Below are 23,958 nucleotides of genomic sequence, written 5' to 3'. Positions count from 1 at the left end.
CCTGGGTGTGTACATATTAGAAAACTGGAACAACTTCTGTGTAAGAAAAATCTTTCTAAACAGTATCAGAAACTAGAGGATTTTACTAATTCCATGGTTTGATACAGTGTTGTATAGCAGATAGTTTTAAAGTTAACTTTTCTTACAGCTGAAAAATAGGTTAGTTCTACCTTGATATAAAAACCTACCAACTGCTGAAAAAAATAAGGTTTATACCATTTACTGCTTATTATTCTCAGCCACTTTTTGAAGCCTTATATTAATTATTACCATATTATTTCTTTCTCCATTGAAGATTTTTAAATGCAGTTTATTTAGTTCCAAGTTCTAAACCATTTCCCTTGCCACTGTAGTTACGGACTCCAATAATCCTCTTTTAAAATGATCCACATTCTGCTTGATACTTCTTTAAGTTCTGTGCTTCCCATACAGAAAAGTAACATACTATTACAGAGACACTTACCTCTAGGCAAGAAAAAGGAATACTGCACTGAGTACACCAGCCATTTAAAAAAAAAAAAAAACCACTCTATATGCAAGAGGCGCATTGCTATATTTTAAAAATACAAATATACAAACTGAATCTTTATAATACAAATAAGTTTTCAACAAACCACGTGCCTTATAATGGTAACAGATTGTTCTGAAGACTATAAGGAAGTTATTGGCAGTATGACACTCAGAAATTATACAAATATCACAAACACGGAATATTATGGGAGGAAAAAAATCAGAAGATAATGAGAAAATGCTTGGTATATAAGCAAGTCAAATGACAATTCTCCAAGAGCTCACAGAATTATTTAAAAGGAGACTAGAATATGCTTTTAGCTCAGAACCAGAAAAACACCATTACCTCTGTCTTAATTTTAAATAGCCTCAAATATCTAATGACAGGACTTTTACAAGACTTGATTGGAAAGTAGTGAGCAATGCCCAATCTAAGCTTTGCAGTAATCTGAGAGCTTGACATCAAAAAAAAAAAAAGAAAAAAGGTTTTTTTTTTTAAAAGCAGACATTGAGGTGCTGGAGAGGATCCAGAGGCAAGCTACAAGTAAAGAATTTGGAGCATGTCTCATATGAGGAACTGCTGAGGGATCTGGGGCTGTCTAGCCTTTTCTAAGAAGACTCAAGGGGAGACCTTATCACTCTCTACAACTACCTGAAAGGTGGTTGGTCTGTTCTCCCTGGTAATAAGCAATAAAACAAGAGGAAACAGCCTTAAGTTGCACCAGAGAAGGTTCAGGCTGGATACAAGGAATAATTTCTTCACTGAAAGGGTTGTCAGGCATTGGAACAGGCTGCCCAGGGAGGTGGTAAAGTCACCATGCCTGGAGGTGTTTTAGAGACAGGTGAATGTTGCACTTAGGGAAATGGTCTAGTGGTTGATAGTGCTGGGACAAAGGCTGGACTCCATGATTTCTTCCAGACAAAACGATTCTATGATTCTATGTATGCTTCTGTTACCCAGTGATGCAAATAGGTCTGTATTAAAAAAGATCAAGATGCCAAGATCAAGAAGGAAATAAACTATAGCAGTTTAAGATTTCAAAATACCTGCATAGTGTTCAATGAACTGTATAATTTATATCTGCCTCTCTTTCTTTAACCTTTCCTAGCATAGTCTCAAATTAAGTGAGTCTTGGCTGCCATTTCCACTGTTCCTGAGATGCAGTATACTGCTATGCAATTAGCATTTAGTAGTATGGTGTTAAGATGAATATTTGCTGTGAACCGTAAACTGACAGTAAGGAAACGGTAATTTCAAGAGAGATAACTTAAATAAGTTTTTAAAAACTGTATTTAAATGTTCTTTTAGTTTCATAGTTTTAATAGTTAATGTTACTAAAGTGTTACCATGTAGGCATTTTCCCTACTTATCTTTTATGGCTTAATGGTATTTACACAAAAACTGCAAAATTAAAAATGTACTTTATACAGTTGAAGACTGCACCTAAAGTTGAAGAATTTAGACTAAAGACTATAAAAATGCTTTGAAACAAGCCTAACATTAGATTGCCTTTAATTTAACATATAGTTTTAGTGCGTATTTCTACAAAAATACTGACTTCCATGGAAGATGAAGTTGCATGTTTTAGTGAGCCACAAATTCTTATTCTTTCCTATTCAACAACATTGTCTAACATATTTCATGTGGATAGAACATTTATGGTTGCATATTTAAGATTTACTTCTAGCTTTTACTATTTTTACTATATGTGTAATTAAAAATTAATGTATAGTAGAATGCAGAAATATGTGCAAATGTCAGAAACTCAAGTTCAGCCTTATTATTCTGCCTAGGTTTTCTCCAGACCCTAATTATATTTAATGCACTAACCACAATGACCTTAAAACTCCCAAGTTGCCTAACTTTCATCGATCTGTATGAATCATCAAAACACAAATGGAACATCAATATAAAAACAATTACTGAAAAACATATATGCGGAACAACTGAAGAACTGCATCACAGTTTTACTTGAGACAAAGCTCTACAGCACCTGTCTTCAAAATGTACCTGGTTTGACTTTGACAAATAAGTTACTGAAGTATGTAATACAATCAACATACTTACCCGTAACACTTCAAACATGTCTACAGCAAAAGTAGACATTTGAAGTACTTCTGCAAGAGACTGCTGACTCTTAAAGCCAACTTTAAACTGGAAGATGATTGAACAGATGAGAGTGTATTTTCACTTGAAAATTGTTTTCCATCTTACAAGATTACTACTTTCAGCATATCTTTAAGAGAAATGTGGGAAAAGGCTGAGAGCATGCTGTCCAAAAACACAGTAGCCATTTGCAAGCAGACATTTCCTGTATAAATCTGAAGTCTCCAACATTTGGTTTAGTAGCAAAAATATTTACTCTCTTTCGACTCTAAGTGTGTTTCTGATGGTGAACTCCATTTTCTTTTTAAACTGCTCATATGTCTTTGTTAGAGGAAGCTCTAAACAATTAAGGAGTCTGTTTCCAACAGGATACCTTCTATGCAAGAATTTAATAGTAGGTTCAGGATCAAAACCAACAGGCGGTATAGAAGAAAAGCCTGTTGCGAAGAGCAGAATATCCTCCAATGTCACTACAGACTCACCACCTAAAAAGACAGAATTAGGCTGTATCATTTATTGCCTATAACCCATAAATCATTGTCCTTGTTAAGCATTACAGGGAAAAACACTTCAGAAATCAGTAAACTCCAGATCAACATGCTGAAAGTGTATGCAATTATATGGCCAAAGTAAGCTTTTGCTTTTTAACAAAAAACACTTCACAGGAGTTCCTAGTACCAATCCCTGAGATATTTATCCTTCTCAAGTTTGATCATAATTGGGCTATAGTTTCAGAAATAATTAGTAAGAAAGAGGAGGAAGAACAATTAGGAACTGAGAGTGACCTTAAAACCTTCATTTACTGTCTGCTGAACTCTAAAAAACAAATCTTGTATGTGTATCAGCAGCTAAATACCCTGAACAGGAAAAGGAGAACAAAGTTAAGAAAAAAATTACTTACTTTCCACCTCTTGCAAATAACCTATCCAAAAATCAGCACCTTCAACTTTGTTTACATCTGACAAGGAATGGATTGTAAAGAGATCACAGAGAGTTTCCGCTGAAAGGCTTTCAGGTTTGTGGCACAATATACTAAAGAATGCTTCTGGATGCATTTGTATTTTCTCTAGCACACCCAGAGTTTTCAAACCTTGCCTAAAACTGGAAGGGGAAAAAGAAAAAAAAACAAAACAACAAATCAAATAAGAACAAGCATACATTAGAAATCCAAAAAGTAATTGTACTCTGCATTTCACGAAGTTCTAAGACAGGACATAGTGTCCCCACCTGCAGTTTTCAAGCCTTACCAATAAGGTATACATAAAAGTCCCATTTTATTTTCATCTTGGAAAATGCATTTAATTTTCATTTTTAACAATGTAACTGTTTCTATGGAGCTTTTTGGACACATGGACCGGTGATATCCAGAAATTATTTTCTAGTACTTGGCTGAATAAATATGGTTTACTTTTAGTTTTTATGTAAGAATACACTGGATTTCTTTCTTAAAACTCAACTTGCCTGTCCCTAGGCAAAATGAAAAAAATTAGTAATCTTGAAAACAGTCTGCACTTGGCTTGTGCAGCCTGCTTCTGTTTACATCCTATCACTTCTCCCTGTGACAAGTGCAGATAACAGTACCTTGTGCTACATCAAGAATCATGGTGCCAGAAGGTTGGTCAAGGGACCAACCTTGGCTCAGCACTGGTAAAGGCAGTTGCAATGCCATAGCCAGTTCGGGGCTCCCCAGTGCAGAGAGATGCAGACATACAGGAGAAAGCTTAGCAGAAGGCCATGAGGATGATGAACAGACTAGAACATAACCCTGGGAGGAAAGACTGAGGGAGCTAGGACTGTTCAGCCTGGAGATGAGAAGGCTGAAGGGGGATCCCAGTGTATGGAAGTATATAAAGGGAGCATGCCAAGAAGTTAAGAGTCAGGCTCTATTCATCAGCATCCAGTGACTGAATCAGAGGCAATGAGCACAATCTGAAACACAAGAGGGTCTATCTGAACATCAGGAAACACTTTTTTCACCGGGAGGGTAACTGTCACAGGATCCCCAGGGAGGTTGTAGACTCTCCCTGCATGGAGGTATTCAAAAGCCATCTGGACATGGTCCTGGGAAGCTAGTTCTAGGTGGCCTGGCTTGAACACGGAGTGGTAGACAAGATGACTTTCAGGACTCCTTTACAACCTACATACCAATCTGGTTCTGTGCTTTGAATTTTGTTTTTCTTTTGTTGAAATAGTACTGCAGGTTAAAAAAAAAAATCACTAGTTACTGTGTTCTGAATAAGAACATTTCATAGAATGGTAGGGTTGGAAGGGACCTTTAGAGATCATCTAGTCCAATCCCCCTGCAGAAGCAGGTCTGCCTAGATCAGGTCACATAATAATAAGCGGGTCTTAGACTTCCAGGGAAGGAGGTTTTAGACATCCCATCCAGGGAAGGGTCTTAGACTTCCACACCCTCCATGGGCAGCCTGTGCCAGGGCTCCATCATCATCACAGTTAAATAGTTTTCTTACATTTAAATTGTGTTCCAGCTTCATCCCATTACCTCTTGTCCTGTTGCTAGGTGCAATAGAAAAAAGGGATGTCCCAACCTCCTGACATCCACCATTTAGATACTTGTAAACATTAATGAGATCTTCCCCTCAGTCTTCTCTTTGCTAGACTAAACAGCCCCAGTTCCTGCAGCCTTTCCTCATAAAGAAGGTGTTCCACTCCCCTGATCATCTTGGTGGCCCTGTGCTAGACTCTCTCCAGAAGTTCTCTGTCCCTCTTGAGCTGAGGAGCCCAGAACTGCACACAGGACTCCAGATGAGGCCTCACCAGGGCAGAGTAGATAGAGGGGGAGCAAAACCTCCCTTGACCTGCTGGCCACACTCTTCTTGATGCATCCCAGGATGCCATTGGCCTTCTTGGGCACAAAGGGTCAAACATTTGGCTTTCCAATTTAACCATCATGTGAAATTTTAAAATTTTACTTGTTTACTCATGATTTCTTAGCTATCAATAAGCTGAATCAAAACTTAGAATGTATTCAAGGTGTACAGTCACTGGTGTAGAACATGAACAGCTAAATTAAAAGCTTTACTCCAGTCCTTGATAAATTCTTCTTCTACTCACTTTTGCACATTAAGTCCATCTCAAATGGACTTACACACAAAACCACATCTTCCCATAAACAAGCAGACTACTTATTACCTTTGACTTCTTAGCTGACTAGTTTTAAAACACAATATAGATTGGTCAAACGTCACAGAGGGCCTTAACTAAAAGACTAATTACTCTCAACTTCGTAAAACAATTCCTCACATTCAAAATTAGCTCCTTGAAGATTCAGTTGACTCAAGTTTGTCAAAAAAAACCCACTAGAAATATGTTAAGTGTAAGTTAACTACACTGTTGAAAAAAAAAAACCCAGCATCAAATGTCTTTTTACTGAGCAGATGAATGCAAATAGGAAGTAAAGCCAGAGACTGACTGAAAAATAGTCAATGACTGCAACTTTCCCAGCTATTTGAAGCCATTGGTCCCTCAAGGAAACATCTGTGTAATGCTTACATTCTAAGTAGGCTAACTTATACTTGTGCACATTGTCACCCTCCTAATGAGCACATACAAACTCCCAAACTAAATCTCTGGAAAACTCACTTAAATGCTAAACCGGTGTTTAACGCTAAAATAGAAATATTCTGTTTTAGCAATTCAGAATTAAAAGTGTACATAAGGGAGAGAGATTTTGTAGTTGAAAGGTCTTTTCTCATGCTGTAGTTTACAACTGTCCATCTGCCTGCTTCATAAGGTTGAAAAAGAAATGCAACTAAGTGGAACTGAGTGGATATATAGAGAAATTATTTCAGTCTTTCAGTTTAACTAAGTAGTTAACAGTTGCTACTTAATCCACTGACAGTGACACTACATTTCATTGCTTTAAATGGAGAATAAGTAAGAACATGTGAAAGCTAGCATTTAGTATTTCAGTGAGGAGAAAAACAGTAAATTTGAAAACTCAAAACAAACCTTTCTAAGGGTGAAATAATTCTCTTGATTACATGATGGATCAATATGTCATTTACCAGCACATTCTTATCACACAAAGCTGTTACAGGTCTTAAGCATCCAGCAGCAGCAAGGAATTCATAAGAGTTGTGTATTGTAGACTGTAGGCTAGACAGACTTTTTGCATATTTTATCTGTATCAGAAGATAAAAGATAGGAATTTGTTTACTACTAGGTATATACTACTATATATATCTCAATAAGCTTTTAAAATCTGAACAAGTTGTATTCATCAAGTCCTTTTTTATTTCCCAGTACAGGTTTGAACAGGAATTTGCAAATAAGTTCAGTTTTTATTTACCATTTTTATTGTTTGTGCTACATCAACATCAGCAACATCTTCCAAAGCTGGCGTCACATTCTCCGGACCATAGACAAGACAATTGAACAGTGTTTTGGAAAAGAAGCCTGGAGATGGGCCCCCATGAACCAGAGAAACTGCAATCATTTTACCAGCTTCAAAATAAAGATTCTCTTTTACAGCTGCAAATGAAAAAAGTATATTTACTATAAATATATACAAGTACTTCTTGATTCTCAATTTGTAATAGATCTCATAACACAATTCCTTCTTACTTTAGGAGAAGCCACAAATGAGGCTTGCCATCTCCTGCTGGTTTAAACAGTAAGATTAGAATTTTTTTTTTTTTTTTTTTTTTTTTAAACACAGGAGTATTAGATTCTTTTACTGTTCAGCCACTATCAGCTTTTGGGAGGGGATGTAACTTCCTCTTCCACTTTGTACACAATAGCATATTCAAATCTGAAGTGTAAGAACTCAAGCTAACTCTGGGTCTTTAGGGAGCATGTTACTAGAGATATTGCTCTAGAAATCTGAGGAAAGGAAAATGAGTAACAGAGAAGGGGAATGAAGAATAAATTCACTTGTAGTGAACAGATACACTAATTAAGAAGTTCCACGTCTAATTACATGCTGCATTTCTTTCTTGGTTGTCATTAGCTTTTCCAGCTTACCCCTCCTTTTTTTCCCCCCCCTTTGTTATAAATACACACTCCCTGCACGCCCTCCAGGCCTTTAGCATTGAAAAGTGAAAAAAAAACCAGTCCCAAACCCCACACTACAAAACCTCCCCAATTTCTATCAGAACTATAATTGTGAACTAACAATCACACTGGCTGAAGTTTTTTAAGCCTTTCAAGTTACACAGTTCTTAATGTATTTTTGAAGAAAGCATTTAATTACCTTGAAAATCAAAGGACAGGTTCTTTGCAGAAGAGCCCTCAAACAATGATGAATTCTGAAGGTGAAGCATTAGCAGTTGAAAGAAACGGTGTTTTGATGCAGCAGAAATATTTGTCTTTAATCTATTTTTGCAGTTTGTGAACTTTATTTGAATGGTGTTTCTAGGATTAAACTTGCACTGTCTAAATCCTTTTAAAGCACTTTTCCAGATATTTTCTGTATTGATGTTAAGCCTTGTTCTTTTTGTATTAACTTGTAGCTTTAACTCCTTCAGTATATTAGAAACCTCCCTTCTTTGTTTTCTTAAATGCCTACAAGAAAATTACACATCAGATGAAAGCTGTGATCCGTAATTAGCAACAGTTATACAGGAAACAGCCTAAAATCTATTAAGAAAAATATCTCTTTAAACACTTTAGTGGCTATAGGCATTGTCTAAATTATACAGTATAGATTCTTCAAATTTTAACTTCATAGTGGCAATTTTTTAAAAAAATCTCCAGCAGCCAGAAGAAATTTAGGTAGAAATAACTTCTTGGGCATAAAATGAATATTTATTTTCTTAATTCAATTACGCCAACATAGCACCACAATTCTCACACCATCAAGACCCCAGTCTAAATAAGACCTCTTCTTTGTTTTCGAACTTGCAACCAAAACTATTTTCAATACCCTACCTACCACAAGTAATTAAATTCCCCAAATCAGCATTTTTAGCACATTACAGGCAGAACTCATAAATTAAGTACTCACAACAAGACAAAGCATTTTGCACCCTTAAACTGAATATTAAACATGAAAATGTGTTATTTTATCATTGATTTCACCATAATCATGAATTACTCCTATGGTAGAATTGCAAAAATACTTAAAATTCAGGACATACCTAATTCAAAGTAGTTAGAAAAGGAATCAAACGAATCCTAAAGAATGGCTAGCCTTGGTTCAGTTAGGACAAATATGTTCTTGGGTTTTGATCCCCTCACTACCCAACTTAAAGATTCTCAATAGGTATCATTCTTTTCTCCTCACTTCCCCTCTAGCATTTAGAAACAGCTGAAGCCTTGATGAAGTTACAACTACAGCTCTTGAGTGTACTCATTCCCAGTGACTGTATGCACAAATATATAGCCACAATATATATATACCCCCCACCCATCATGTTCTGTAGGAACTATAACATGAAGCCATGTGCTAGATTATTCTTCAATATAAGAAAAATAGAAGAAGATACCTTTTCCTCTGGAACCAGTTCCTGTTTTCTGACATCAGTGGAGACAGGGACATCGTCATTCTGTTGGATGCTGGAAGTTCTAGGTGTGAACATGGGGACAAGTTGTTCTGGCACCTTATCTTTGGTGATCTATAAGACAAAACAGTATTTTAAGAGGTGCTACAATTAAAAAATGCACAATCACTTCTTATTTTGAGGCAGCAATATCATTTCCCCCTATTTCAGTACTGCATCTCAATTGTATGCTTATTTACAGGAACCTCATCAGTGCCTGAACTACAATTTTTAAAATACTTATTCCGTATTTCATTATGTGGTGGTTTTAAGATCTGTTTTCACTTGCATCCCACACATGAGATGGTAGTCCTAACTGATAAAATAGGGTAAAACAAACAAACAAAAAAATTCTGCAGACTTGCAAATTCTTTATTACAGCAGAGCAAAACATTATTTGTATGAATCTCTCTATAAGCTAGATTTCTAGCACACTACTAACATGGAAAAAAGTACTGGTAAGCAACCTTATCTGTAAGTTCTGCCATTTGAAGTTTTCTACATTGTCAGGATTCCTTTTACAAGGATCTAATTTTATCAAACTACAAACTGGTTTACATGCCACTGAATGCGAGTACTACAAGAAATTTACAGAGTTCATGGCTTACTCAAAAAACCTCAATCACTAAACTTCACTCCAATTTTTTTTCAATTGACAAATTAGTGTAAGAAGCTTCTCCTACAGAATAAGTCACCACCTGCTCATGTTTAAATACTATTTAGTTTTCAGTTTCTCCTTGAAAATAGAAAATGACACACTGGAGAAGAAAACTGCCTGTAGATCCAGGTGACTGCCGAGGGCACTTCGGAGATGGCTCTTCCAGCAGACGAGCTTTCCTGTCTGTTTTTCCAGAGGTAGCCAAAGAACGCTTTTTCTGTTTGCTGTAGTTCCCTGTATGATTAAATGATATTAAATTTATTGATTTGCTAGCTGTAACTTGCATGGTATTAAAATGAATCCCTTTAAGAAGTCATTGTCATATCCATAACTTTACCTGATTTTGCAAATATACTTCTGCATTCCATGCACTCCCAGTTTTGCTCCCATGACTTCATAGATGAACAGGCCAAGTGAGTTCCACGGGAACCACAACACTGACAACGCTTTATTTCCCACTTACTAAAATTAAAAACTTTTGTATTTAGACAGTAGAATGAAGCTAATTAAAGAAAAATCCAATAGTAAGCATAATCCAGACACTAAAGTAACAAAGCATAAAATGAGCAAGATAGCAAGTCACCACTTCCTCAGACAAGAGGTATTCACAATTCCTGGCTGCAACAATCAAAGCTACCCATATTCCAGCACCTTGCATTGAAAGGGGCTATGAATTTGTGTGTCCCCCTGCTCTGAAGCCAACAGCTTGTGGTCAATACTTTCTCCTTGTGTTGTTGGCCAGCAACGTCCTCTGTTTTATGGGTATCCACCATTTGGCTTTGCAAATGGTAAATTTTTTAAATGAGCATATCTGATTATTCTTACACATTCTGAATAAGACTCATTAAATACAGCATATCTGTTAGGTTTTTGTCTAGATTTCTTCAGTTTTGCTTAAACAAATAGAACAATGTGACTAGTTCAAATAACGGAAGCCTAAATGCAAAGTAAATCCCGAGGTGCACACATACCATGAATGAATCAAGCAGTTTGGTCAAATCTGTACAAAGTAAAGTTAATGTCTATAGGGTAATCTACCACAGTATAACAGAAACAAGTCTTCAAAGTAGAGGCTCTGACAGCTTTAAGTATACTCATGCCAATGGAAGATACAAATTTAAGAGGCACATCAATAAAACAATACAGAAAATGAACTTATAATCACAAATCAAGTGATACAGCAGAATAAAGTATGTCTCAGGAGTGAGGTAAGTGGCAAGACATTAGGAAAGGACTGATTGCACCCCCCTATTCTATGCTCTTGGTGCTGCTTTTGAGGGGAAGAGGTAAAGACACTGGGCACGGGGCTCTGAGCCTGGGAACAGTGTAAGGGTAGGGGAAAGGTGATCTTAAAGAGCTGGTTGCACTACAATCATTTGCCCTTCTCTGTGTTATTTTTCTGTTGGATATTGCTGTTTGTTATGTTATAGAATCATAGAATGGTAGGGTTGGAAGGGACCTTCAGAGATCATCTAGTCCAACCACCCTGCTCAAGCAGGTTCACCTAGATCAGGTTGCATAGGAACATGTCCAGGCAGGTCTTGAAGACCTCCAAGGAAGGAGACTCCACAACCCCTCTGGGCAGCCTGTGCCACTGCTCTGTCACCCTCATAGTGAAATAGTTTCTTCCTATTTTTAAGTGGAACTTTTTGTGTTCCAGCTTCATCCCATTACCCCTTGTCCTGTTGCTAGCTACTATAGAAAAAAAGGGATGTCTTAACCTCCTGACACCCACCCTTTAGATATTTATAAACGTTAATAAGATCTCCCCTCAGTCTCCTCTTCTCCAGACTAAATAGCCCCAGTTCCCGCACCCTTTTCTCACGTGAAAGATGTTCCATTCCCCTGATCATTTTGGTGGCCCTGCGTTGAGACTCCCTCCAGAAGTTCTCTGTCCCTCTTGAGCTGAACAGCCCAGAACCGGACACAGTACTTAAGATGAGGCCTCACCAGCGCAGAGTAGAGAGGGAGAAGAACCTCCCTTGGCCTGTTGGCCACACTCTTCTTGATGCATCCATGTTATGTTTTAGTTCGAGGCAGATTAAACTAAGTTTTGTTTTCTTCCCCAAGCTGATTAGCCTGGTCTGTTTTGTCTGGGACCATAAGTAGCAATTAAACCCTCCCTGTCCTTCAGGAGTTCCAAGGTCTGTGGTACTTAAGTCTAATTGTAGTCTTTTGCCCCTGGATGGGCCTAAACCATGACATTTGGACACACTGTCTTGGCTTGACATTAAAACCTGACACTGAAATGTACTAAAGTATTTAAAAAAACCCACACCATCAAAAGAACTATGCCATTATAGGTTATACTTTCCTGCAAACATGTCATTACCTGTCAGGTTCATTATAGTCTCTTCCTTTCTTGCAGAGACATCTTTTAATGTCACAGTGTTGATAGCTTTGTAGTAGGTCTTGATATGCATTCTCTTCAAGTTCCCAGGATGCATCCCTATAAACAAGACAGAAGATCTGTTGTTACAATTGTATTTCTGATTGTTTAAGCAGGTTACTGTGTCTTTGGAAAAGATGTATGTAATAACCACATTTCAATCATGTAATGTACTAGAAAACAGCTAGACAGTTGAGAGGAGAAAGAAAAAAGTACAGAACAAAAATAATACTATAAAATACACAAAACTGCTTCTTGTGTACAGTTACTGTGATCAATGTTGTTTTTCTTTTTAAAATGACCTAATTGCACATTTGCTGTTTCATATTATTCCAGCTTTCTCTCACAGCAGACACAGGTATTTGTTCTGGCAGTCTACTCAAGTTACCACTGCAAATGGTCCCATGAAATGTAGCTTAGAATTTTATAGGCCAACGTGGCAACCTCTTTAACCTATCACTTCTCCAAAATCTTGAATTTCTGTTTCCAGAGGAAATTAATGGTAGTCTCTGAAGAGACTAACAATTATTAAAGAATAATATTTCTAACTAAGAAACCTTAATCTGATCATTTTGTCTTATTTTGAGCCCCATCAAATGGTGTAAACTTACAAAAAACTAGCTCAGAATTTTAGAAGTGGTTGTGATACTAAATACATCCTTAGCAATCCCCTGGGAGAAGATGGAAGCCATATGGCTGAGTAATCAGTTGATTACAATACTCTACAGAGAGAAATTCAGGTAATTTTAAAATTTAGACACAGAAAATAGGCTTCTCAGCAACCTTTTTTGTTAATGCAAAATTACTGGATCCAAGAAGTGTTTCTATCTTTTAAATAATCCCCTGGGTCAAATCATGGCATTAAAAATGACTTTTCAGAACTTCTTGCTTTATGTTTAAGATTACCATTTTGGACTTCAACAATTTTCATGCATGACAGAGTAAACAGGCTACACTCCTTACTAAATCAGACAATTCTACCAATGAAGGTAGAACTAATTAATAGATGCAATATAGATGCAATCCTATAGAATAAAAGAAAAGTTTTAACACCCTATCAAAGTTTTTATAAGAAAGAGATTTACAAAATTACTTACTTTTCTGGAATGTGTATGCCCATTCTCAACATTTCCTCCTGAAATTTGTCCTGATTATTACACACTGTGCACCTAAAGAAAAATATCCCAGCACTCAAAGCTTGATACTGTGTCAAGAAAAAAAAGAAAAACAAACAACAACAAAAAAGGAATTACTAAATTACTACCATCCTTAGGATGTCAATAAATAATGCCTTAATATCTATAACTATTACAATCATGGATACTGTCCTGACACTAGAGCTGACAATCATGTTGTTGCTTGACATTGAAGCAAATGGCAAGTATTTTCTTTTCCTTTAAAGAACAAGAGCTCACATGCTAGAATTAGGTTCCTAAATAAAACCACAATCCTTTACAGTCAACCTCTCCAGATCTGAAATGAGTTTACAGAGAACTTCATGAGGTTTTCTAGCTCCAGACTTCAGTAGCTAATGATGAGTAAACATCAGTAGAGCCAACAATGGATAAATGGTATTTTTAGCATTTAGATTCTACACATAATGACTTGCGAGAAGACAATAATCTAGGCTGGACTTCAGCTCCTACAAACAAGTAAAGACATGAAGCATATCACATATGCAGAAACATGGTGAGAGTATTAATAGTGTAAAAAAAATCCTTCTTTTAAGATGATAGTCTTCAAAACACACTTTTAGTATTGTCCTTCAAACCTGGTGTTATTTCCATACCTACTACCTACATTAACCTTAAGCAATTTCACACAATTTATGCAATTGTTCCATTATTTGTAAAACACAACAGAAGTGAGATCTCTGTGGACTTGAAAAGAAAGGGAGAATCTTTATTACCTGCAAGCATTCTCGATGAAACCAGGCGTTTTTACAGCAAGGACTTTTCAATACAGTGTACATTGGAATCTGTTCAACCAAATCCAGGCATATTGTACACTGTGAAGTTCCACTAGATTCTTGATCCAGAAACTTTTGGACTGGTTTATGTTCCCAACAGTAAGATCTAAAAACAATTATTTGAGGTTTCCTTGTTAAAACAAAATTTTAAGAACCTCCCTCAAACTTAATTCTCTATTACATCTGTTCTTTATGAATAAATGCTGTGCAACAAGCTAAAAAGACAGATACATTTTGGCTGGGATAAGAGATAATTTTCTTCCTAGTAGCTTGTATAGTGCTGTGTTTTAGATTTGTGATGAAAACTGTGTTGATAAGGCAGAGATGTTTTGGTTTTTGCTACGCAGTATTTAACACAGAGCTAAAGCCTTTTCTGCTTCTCATACCACTCCATAATCAAGTAGGCTGGGTGTGCACAAGCTGGGAGGGGTCACAGATGGGACAGCTGACCCCAACTGACTACAGAGATGTTCCAGATGTCAAGCTTGGCAACAAAACTGGAGGAAAGGAGGACAGAGAGACATTTGGAGCTATGGCATTTGTCTTGCCAAGTAACTAACTTATGCATGATGAATTCCTGCTTTTGTGGAAACAGCTACCTGCCTGCCCATCAGGAAGTAGCAAATTAATTCCTTATTTTGCTTCACCTGTGCTTGCAGGTGTTGATTTATCTATGAAACTGTTTTGATCTCAACCCAAGAGTTTCCTTACTTTTGCCTTTCTGATTCTCTCCCCATCACTCCAGGTAGGCAGTGAGCAAGTGGGTATGTGGGGCTCTGCTCTGCTGCCTATCACAGGCCAATCACAACACTCATGTAAACAAGTTATGTATCTAATAGAGCAAATCAACAGAACAACATTTAAGGAAGCAGTATATTTTCAACAGATGCTTTGTAAACTAGAGAGATCATACACTTCCTTTCTTTCAAAACTTCTTTTGGTCCTGTCCTTAGAAACTCAAGTTCTTCCTGCATTTCAATATTACCATGACTTTAAAAGAAGCAATTTTGAGTTTGTGTATTAATTCTGCAGAGTTGATAGCATAGTAAATTTCATAACAGCTTGGTTTTCACTTACAATGAATAGCCTATGTAATGAGAACCCATGAAAAAACAAAGCACTTCCTGTATAAATACAATTCATTGAAAATTAAAAAGAAACAAACCACCAAAACTTACCTAAAGTTTTCCATGAACTGGAAAATACATTCCTTTTGTATTCCACAAGGAAAATGGTAGCTTCGTTTGCATTTGGGAGCTACACATCCAATTGAAGCACCCTTTCTCCTACAGATATTACATTTCTAGAAATAATTTGGTTTAGAAATAACATTAATAGCTGAAGTCCAAGTAAAATTACAGGAATTAAACCAACAGAAAAATTATGAAGTCTGTAAGAAAGAATATTGGCCAATAGACTGTGGCTGTGACAAGACTACTGTGGTTTAGGTCAATTTCAAAGAATAAAGATACACAGTTATTTCACAGACTTGACCTATTTATTGTTTTATATGCATGTTGACTTGTGACACCTCACCAGTACCAGTAGTTTAGTTGCATGTATAAAACTATATAATGTCATCTTGAGGCTCAGCATAATGCCAGGAGGTATTACGCATGTGTAAATTGCTCTTAATACATTTATCTGCAACATACCCAGGAAATAAGCACATTAGCAAACTTCTGCAGGTTTTATTGCCCCTTGGGGCTTCCACAAACTGAGTATACTTGTTAGTTAAATGTAAAATTTAGATGCTTGAATGGGCTCAGCACACTGCTCGTTGGAAAAATAAAACTAAATACACAGGTTAAATGCACTAAATGGACTTACAAGTTACTTTTTTTCCTGTTGTAAATACCAAAGACTTTATTCTTACCAGTTTTGCAGCTCTATTTACTTCTTTTCTAATGTCCGTGACTAAGAATCCATCTACACCTTCATCTTCTTCCCCTCTCTGCCAAATGCCACTTGACATCAACTATGAAAACAAAGTATTTTAACATTCACCTACCTGATGATTCAAAATTGCCTACACTGCATTTGTCAAGTAAGAGAAAACCTTAGTCTAACAAAGCTTGTGTGAGAGCATTTTGATGATTAAAAAGGATCAGATTTTGTTTGATAAAACAAAATAGGGAGAAGTAACTAATAACACAAAACCAAATATCTTGTAACATCTTATGTAGCACGGTAGAGCCCAAGATGTGTATTCTACCTTCCTTTTTGAAGTATAGGGTCTATTGAGATGAATGTCAAACAACTACTTTCAGCATATATATCTTCAGAGGAAGTAAATTTAATTAGCATAGTTAATGTGAAGGACAATTGTGCTATGGAGATAATGAAGCACAGTTGGAAGTATCTGTACTGAAATGCAACCCAAGAGAAAAAAAAAATAAATCACTTTAGAGGAGAATTAAATAAAACCAGGATCAAGTAACAAGGCAAATTAGAAAAGTCTGATGATAATTTTGTTTAAAGTTACATAGTAAGGCAATTAATCACAAACTCTAAACTGAACAGTTTCACAACTTGATGCTTCCTATATTCTTTACAATCTTATTTTACAGTTCTCATTTTATAATTTCAACATGGCATATTTTCCAAATACAGATTTTTATCAGTATTTTAATCAAATAAATGTAAAATTTTATACTAAACCCAATTAATAATATTTTTTTGCCCCATATGTGACACATTTGGCAAAGATAAATGAAACTGTACTACTAACTGGCCTCCTTCTCAATTAGCTGTTTTCTTATATAATATTCACTATATTTTATTGAAACCACAGTGTTTTGTTTGTTTTTAAAAAGCAGCACAGACCAAAAACTAAAAGGTGACCACAAGAAGCACCGTACAAATCACAAGGCTCCATGTTCTATTCCATCAGGAGAGGACTTCTTCCTATCATTTTGTAAGGCCTTATGTATGACAAAAAGACTTGAATTTTAAGCAGCTGGAAGGAAATCTAAGAAAACAATATTTATGAACTTCACAAAAATCTCCACTGTGTCTAGTCTTTAAAGGATTCAATATCCAACCTACTAAGCCACCCGCAATCAACACAATCTTTAATGAATTGATTGAGAAAAAAATCCAAACAAATTCCCTAAATTGCTCCTGATATTCTATTTTATAAACTTGGGAAAAAATTCAAACTATTAAGAAACATTAATAAATGACCTGCAAAGATTTATAGTTTGAAAAGTAATTTAAGTATACCCTTAAGAATATGAATCTTGGGAAGTGTCATGCATGATAAAGAGCACTCAACTGTAGTTTATAGCTTTGTTGAAATTATAAGCTTTTACTAGTGGTACTGAAGCTGTACATGACCAGGAGGGTACCTATTACTGAGCTGAAAAGTGGGACCAGTTCTCATTAAAATACCAAACTCACAAACAACTTTTTCTCTAGTCTTTCCACAAGGAGTGGAATTTTCACATTCAAAGTTTTGAAACTACTTTTCTCTAACGGGAGTGAATATGTAGGTGCAATCTGTTCCCTTTCTCTTAACATATCCCTTCATTGCTGTGATAAGCTGGGAGAATTAACAAAGTAATTCACGTAAATGGATCATGAACAGAATTTAACTTTCAATAAAGGCTTGCCGGGATTTATTTCATCTGCTTCGCCTGACAAACACAAGCCTTCAAGGCTACAAGTTAAAGCTCATAGTTCAAGCCTTTACAACAACAAACTGTTCCAACAACAGTTTGGACAGGTTATTACTATTCAATACTTGTTGCATTTGCTCTTTTTTTCAGTTAAAACAGACAAGCTCCAAGATCAAACCACATACTTACCAAACAGTAATAATGAACTGTGAGATCATATTCCACATAGGTCCTTTTTTCTCCATATTTTTCAGGGCAGTCATCTGTCCGTCCACAGAGGACACAGACTAAAATATAGAGTCATATTTATGTGACTCAATGAATATACTGTAATTATGAATCGGTTGTAGAGCAGTAACTTTAATGACATGCATCTTAAAGTAGATTACTAGATAAAGGACAGTAGATACTCCTCTCTCTTTAATGTTACATTCAATAGTAAATACAGAACAGCTACAGAAAGAACTATTTGTTCTTTCTAATTGCTAAAATAAAAAACCAAAAACTTCACCAGTTCCACGTGCCTGCTAACTCGGGAGAGGGTTATCACCTAAGTTAAATTCACAAGCTGGTTGTGCTTCCAACTAAAATGTTCTTCCCAAAACCCTAAAAGATAATGACTGTACATAAAGACATCACCATATTAGAATCCATAAAGCCAACTATAACCTTGAAGATTTCCCCATTTCTGCAGTTCCTAGCCCACTAACATACTTCCACAGATATTTAGTATCTTCTCTTCAATTCTCAAAAGCTATATATGATACATTTCAATATTCTGACATCAAGAACAGTCATTACAATGAGAAGAATAGAGGTACTGGTTCAGCCTAGGAAAGTCCTGAAAGATACTTCTCAAACACACCTGTGTGTGATTTGACATTTGAATTGCCAAGGTTACTTTCTTACAACCAACTGCAGAAAAGATTATTTTAAAATATTCCAATTACACCAAACAAATCTAATGACATTTACAAGTTTTATTATCTCTCATTCCATGAGATGAGTGACACAATTTGATAACTGCCAATCCGCCTGTTCTTTGAGCTCAAATACAGCAAGTTATAATTGGTACTATATATATATATAACTCTTTAATCTTCATATAACAATTTAATAAAAACTTTAACTTACATGGACTTGGAACATCAAAATTGTTTTTACTCATCCCAAGTTCTTCTGGCTGGCTGTCACAAAAAAAACAAAGAGCTGTTAAATACATATAATGTATTAACAATGACCATTATATACCGTTTTTGTATTTTATTTTCCATTAAAAAAAGTCACCAAACTCACTAAAGTAAAAGAGATCAAGAACAAAAGAATATTACAATTCATCTGTTATTGTGAAGGCAGGATGCAAGTGTTCAAAAAACCAACTGCATATCAATGAAACATGTAGCAACTTTTAAATATTTCCCCAAGCTATCAAACAAGATGCTTTATTTTCAAAAGAGAAAATAAAGTCCAGTGCAACAGCTAATTATGTATAGACTTCATTGTATGGAAGAGTTTGCAGTTACTTTAAACATCAAAAATAATGATCCAGGGACAGACAAGGAAGTGGCAGTGACTCCTGCTCAAATAAAGATTGTATTAATGTGTGAAACTTAGAAAACAAACCAAAACACCTGTGTAGGATAGTGTAATGAAGATGGGTCTCAATTGTCTGGAGAAAATTCAGGATCCTGGCAACAAGGACAGGCATACAGTGGAACCGACACTATTTAGAACTATGTATTTTACATTCTGAAGTGGAGAGTAATTTATTTAGAAACACTGATCTACCCCACATTTCTTTGAAGCATCACATGCTCCTAAAAGTTAGATCCTCAGGATACATTAACAAGCAGCTGGCCTTTACTGTGTGCAACACCATGCCTCCCAGCCCATCTTAGGGGGAAAAAAAATTAAACTAAAATGTTTAAAAAACCCACTGCAGCACTTGGATAATTATTCTTTCTCTAGTGCAAAGTAGGACTTGTTTAGGAACACATCTGGAGACCATGACTTGCCTTCTCTTGGGAAGCCAAGGAAAGCATTAGCATACATTTTCAAGAGAAGAGAATCCTGGGTGAATGCCTACAGATCCACACTGGATCTCACAGGTTAGTAGAAACTTCCTTCACACACACCGAAGCTAGCAGGAAGGCTGCCGGTTGATATGTACAGTTTAGATGACTGCCAGGTATAGACTTCAGGAACAAACCTCTGGCTGAAGTAGTTGAAGGCTGAAGTATTTGCTGAAGCAAATAAAGTACTGCAGCCGTTTAACTGGAGGTTTATGAAAGGAGTTATGTTGATGAAGAGAAAAAAAAAAAGGGAGGCAGAAGTCTAGGTGTAACACAACTGCCCAATGCCATTGCGCTTTGTTAAAGAGGTAGAGTAGAGGTACACAAAGGGCCTTTACTGGAAAAAAAGTGTCTCAACGGAAAATAAAAAATAACCAATGCTGGCAATGAACTTGGGTCAAGAGACTCTTAATAATAAAACGCACCGACAGTTAAACAGTTGTGTCCAGGTCAATTTTCAAAGAAACACACTTCCCTCTTTCTAAATTACTAAATAAATAAATAGTCCCAATCACGTACAGGAGGCACAAAAGACAAAGCACAGCTCATACACATTCCCTTCTCTTCGGTATTTCCCAAGGAAAGTCCGTGTTGGCCACACAGGCCCGAATCTTCTAGGATAATACAACAAAGAAACAATATATATATAACCACGCAAGACCAAATTTTCACTTTCGTGTGTTGTAGAAAAACCTCATCAGGTAGAGAAATCACAAATGTCTCTGTTAGCAAGAAATCATTTTCTATGGCTCCAGAAAACCAGGCAAAAAAAATCGCTACCTCCCCCATTCTTTCCACAATTCGGGGAACTGAACTGGGAGTTCAAATTTGCAAGTTAAAAGGTACAGAAGAACAGCCATTGAAACTCCATGCATAAGCCCTACGGGGCATTCTACAGGAACAAAGCAATTCCGTCAGTCTAACTGCAAGACAGTAACACGTTATCACCCAGTGTTTATAAAAACTGAAATGTAAATGAAATGTATCTACTTTGTCTAAATAGGCTAAAAAGGAAATCTCAGAGCGGATACCTGAGTTCTACAACTCTTTACTGCTGCAGAACATAGGGTGCTTTAAAGAGTTTTTTTCAGACTAGAGAATGGAGAAAAGAACAAGAAACATTCCCCAGAGGCAAGATTTCAAGTACACGTTCTCTCTAGCATACGAACAAAGGAACTCTCCCAGATCCCAGCCGTTCCTACTGCGTCTCCTGAACGCACATCTCTGGCAGGGTTCTCCGCTCACAACACGACGCCGTGTACCGAAAGAAGTTCGTCCCTCAGCAGCCGCCTCCAAGGGCGGGAGTGCTTCCATCGCCTTCCGAAGGACCCCAAGCGCTGAATATCCAGGCGTCCACTTACTGTCCCGAGCTGCACATGGGTTCAACCACGAAACTTGACCGGGGTATCTTTAAAAGGCACGCGGGCCACAGCAGTGTTTGCGGAAAGCGGCTCCCAGACAGCTCCCGTCATGCCTCCCACCTTCCTTCCCGCGGCTCCATTGGGCACGTCTCCCTGGGACGCTGCTCGCCTCCCGCTAGCTATCCTCACGTAGCGCAATAGGAAGAGGGAAGAGTTTCTCTTAGAAACATTCCGCTATCTTCTGCCTCCAGACGGCGGACACCAGGCACGGTTTGCTCCCCAGAGCGCGGTCCGGGAAGCTGTCGCACCTTGCCCTCCCCCTCGACTCCCCTCAGGGAGTGGCAGGGGACTGCCCCACCACGGCAGCTTACGCTGCCCCTTCAGCTACTCGCCGCCGCGTCCGCCTCTCCTCGCCGGTTTGTAAGGCGGCACCTGCCTCCTCACGGCCACGTTCAGACAACCCTGATGCACCAGGGCAAACGCCCAGCCCGCCTTAGGCATTACTCACCCCGCCGACAGCCCCGCCGACAAGACGCTCCGGCGGTCGCCCCAAGCTAAAGCCGCGCGCCTTAACCGACAGACAATTCAAACTTCAACATCCGCCGCCGTTCCGGAAGCGCGGAGACAGCCCTGCTCCGCCCCTCCCCGCGCCCGCCAGCCTCAGCATCGGCGCTCGGCTACCTTCGCCGGGCCGGCGGCAGCAGGAGCGCGATCCTGGCGATCGGTGCTTACCTGCAGGGTCCGGCGGGCGGGCGCGGGGCGGGGCTTTGTGGCCGCCCGCGGCCTGGCCTGCGGCTGCGGTGGTGGCTGCCGGCCTTTCTGCTTTGGGGACAGCGGTCCTGCTGCTGCGCTTTCACGGCGCCGCCTGATAAGTCCACCTTCTTTGCGTCTTTGTTTGTAAATTACTACCTGTTGCAGCTTGTTCTCAAAGGACCTAGGCGATCTCACTGTAAGACGCAGCGCTGGCCTGTTTTTCCCGTAGTTGGTGGGAAACTGACGAGACACAACGGCAATGGCTGCCATGTTTCACAAGTAGAGCTCTGTTTTTGGTGTTTATGCTGATGTTTTGCCATCTGAATGCTGCTGCCATGATGGGCTGTATGAAAATGAAGCTCAGGCCGGTGGGCTTGGCGATGCAGGCAAGCCCCGTAGGCCAAGATGTAGCTGGTGGGAATGTTGAGCGGGTGTCCTCGGTGCAACACCCATCTATCCACTCACCTCATCTACCTTTACCCAGGTGGGTCTCTCTAGTACCTGATCCAGATCTGTGTACCCTCTTGACTATCAAACCCAGCATCTCTGCAGTACCTGACACCTAGACCCAAGCTCTCTCCAGCAGCTTGGTGTCAGAGCACTTGTCCACTAGTTACTCTGGCCTGAAGTCTGCTAGAGGGACTCACAAAGTTTACATGGGATGGTGGTTGCTAGGCAAGTGTGCTGACTTGACAGCTTGTTTTCACAAAGCTAGCCCCTGCTGTCCCACTGCTTCTGGATTTGAATCTACAAATGTGGATTTGAATATTTTCAAAAAGTGTAGAGTATCATTCCTGTCTATACCCTGTCTGTCTTGCTGACTGTTGTAATACATGAAAGGAATTTCATGTGTGGCAGTAGAACATTCTGCCAGTGGGAATATTGTCTTTTGAGAGTCAGGTTAAACTGCAACTTGGCACATTCTGGATAAATGTCCCAAGTAACAGTCTGTCATTATGTTACCTCCATATTTCATAATATATGCCATTATTTCCTTTGCTGTATGCTGATAATTTCCAAATACAGAATATTCCTTGTTGGGTCAGTTGATATATTTTGTTATGTTTTTTAAAGTAATTAGTCAGAAGAAGCCTGAACATTTTTGTTTTCTTCCAGTCTTTTTCAGTCATTCAGGTAGTCCTACCCAAAAGGGACTTCAAAAGAAGAATTTAAAATTAAGAAGAATACTTTAAAAGAATTATTAAAATTTGAATGTATCTGTGTGTTCTGCTGCTTTTTAAAGGATTTTTTTTTTAAATAAGACAACCTTAAACATTTCTTCTGTATTTATGTAAAACTCTGACAAGCAATAGCATCTGCCTCTAAACATCTAAACATGGTTGGATATCTAGAACTCAGAATCACATATAGAGATGTTCTGTCATGGGACAGCTTGTTAAGTTTTTGTGACCTAACCATGATGGCAGCATTTTATACTCAATTTGCATGGTTATATATCAATAAAATTAAAAGAATAATTAATTGTGTCCGTGTTGTTTATATGGGGTTTTTTGAGAAATGTGGCCAGCTTACTTTTTTTTTTAAAAAAAACCTCAGAGTCTCTTGATTCCTTTGTTTTCACATAACCCTTTGAAAAGTATTAGCTCACTATTTACCCCAAAATGCTTTTTTTTGTTTGTTTTCCTAGTTCTCCCCTGTTATCTTTTCTGGTCTTTGTTTGAATGTTTTGGTCTGAAATCACTTCTGACTGTTCTCGTGTCTTTTGAACTCAAACATACCACCTCTTGGCAGCAGGAATTTCCTCACAAAATAGCAATTTTAGGTCTGCTGGTGCTGGGTTGCTTGGATAATAAGCAGGTATGTGAGCAGTGGTAGTTAGGGGTGATATTTCTCCTGCTGTGAGACAGCGTGGCTTCACCCTGCAGAGCTCATCTGCACCTGCATTGCCCTGTTCCTTCTAGGCCAGGAGCTTAATGTGTCTATATAAATGCAATACCACTGTGTTCCCCTCTTTGGCCTTTCAGCTAAATTGCTTATAATTTTTCCTTCCCGAGA

The 23,958-nt window shown here is 37.9% G+C and overlaps 1 protein-coding gene across 4 annotated transcripts; it reads right to left on the bottom strand.

The window, feature by feature from the left end:
• Positions 1 to 622: 622 nt before the first annotated feature.
• On the bottom strand, positions 623 to 21,958 carry G2E3 (G2/M-phase specific E3 ubiquitin protein ligase). Of its 4 annotated transcripts, XR_009818990.1 has the most exons (17): positions 21,698 to 21,785; positions 18,891 to 18,943; positions 17,946 to 18,043; positions 16,013 to 16,114; positions 15,315 to 15,439; positions 14,077 to 14,242; positions 13,265 to 13,371; positions 12,111 to 12,227; positions 10,116 to 10,240; positions 9,880 to 10,012; positions 9,067 to 9,195; positions 7,833 to 8,143; positions 6,930 to 7,111; positions 6,590 to 6,762; positions 3,519 to 3,718; positions 2,579 to 3,102; positions 623 to 1,485 (listed from the first exon to the last, which is right to left on the bottom strand). XR_009818990.1 is itself a non-coding variant. In XM_061998938.1 (16 exons), exons 2-16 carry the CDS (start codon positions 18,922 to 18,924, stop codon positions 2,870 to 2,872), a joined length of 2,235 nt encoding a protein of 744 aa, XP_061854922.1. In that variant the 5' UTR covers positions 18,925 to 18,943; positions 21,922 to 21,958; the 3' UTR covers positions 623 to 2,869. The 4 variants fall into 4 exon arrangements, 3 of the variants coding, with proteins under 3 accessions (XP_061854922.1, XP_061854921.1, XP_061854923.1); XM_061998938.1 differs by lacking the exon at positions 21,698 to 21,785 and adding an exon at positions 21,922 to 21,958 and having other exon boundaries at positions 623 to 3,102; XM_061998937.1 differs by having other exon boundaries at positions 623 to 3,102.
• Between the last annotated feature and the right edge of the window lie 2,000 nt (positions 21,959 to 23,958).

This window comes from Colius striatus, chromosome 6, assembly GCF_028858725.1.
Source record: "Colius striatus isolate bColStr4 chromosome 6, bColStr4.1.hap1, whole genome shotgun sequence".
NCBI lineage: Eukaryota > Metazoa > Chordata > Aves > Coliiformes > Coliidae > Colius > Colius striatus.
This window is presented reverse-complemented; position numbering and strand designations above follow the sequence as displayed.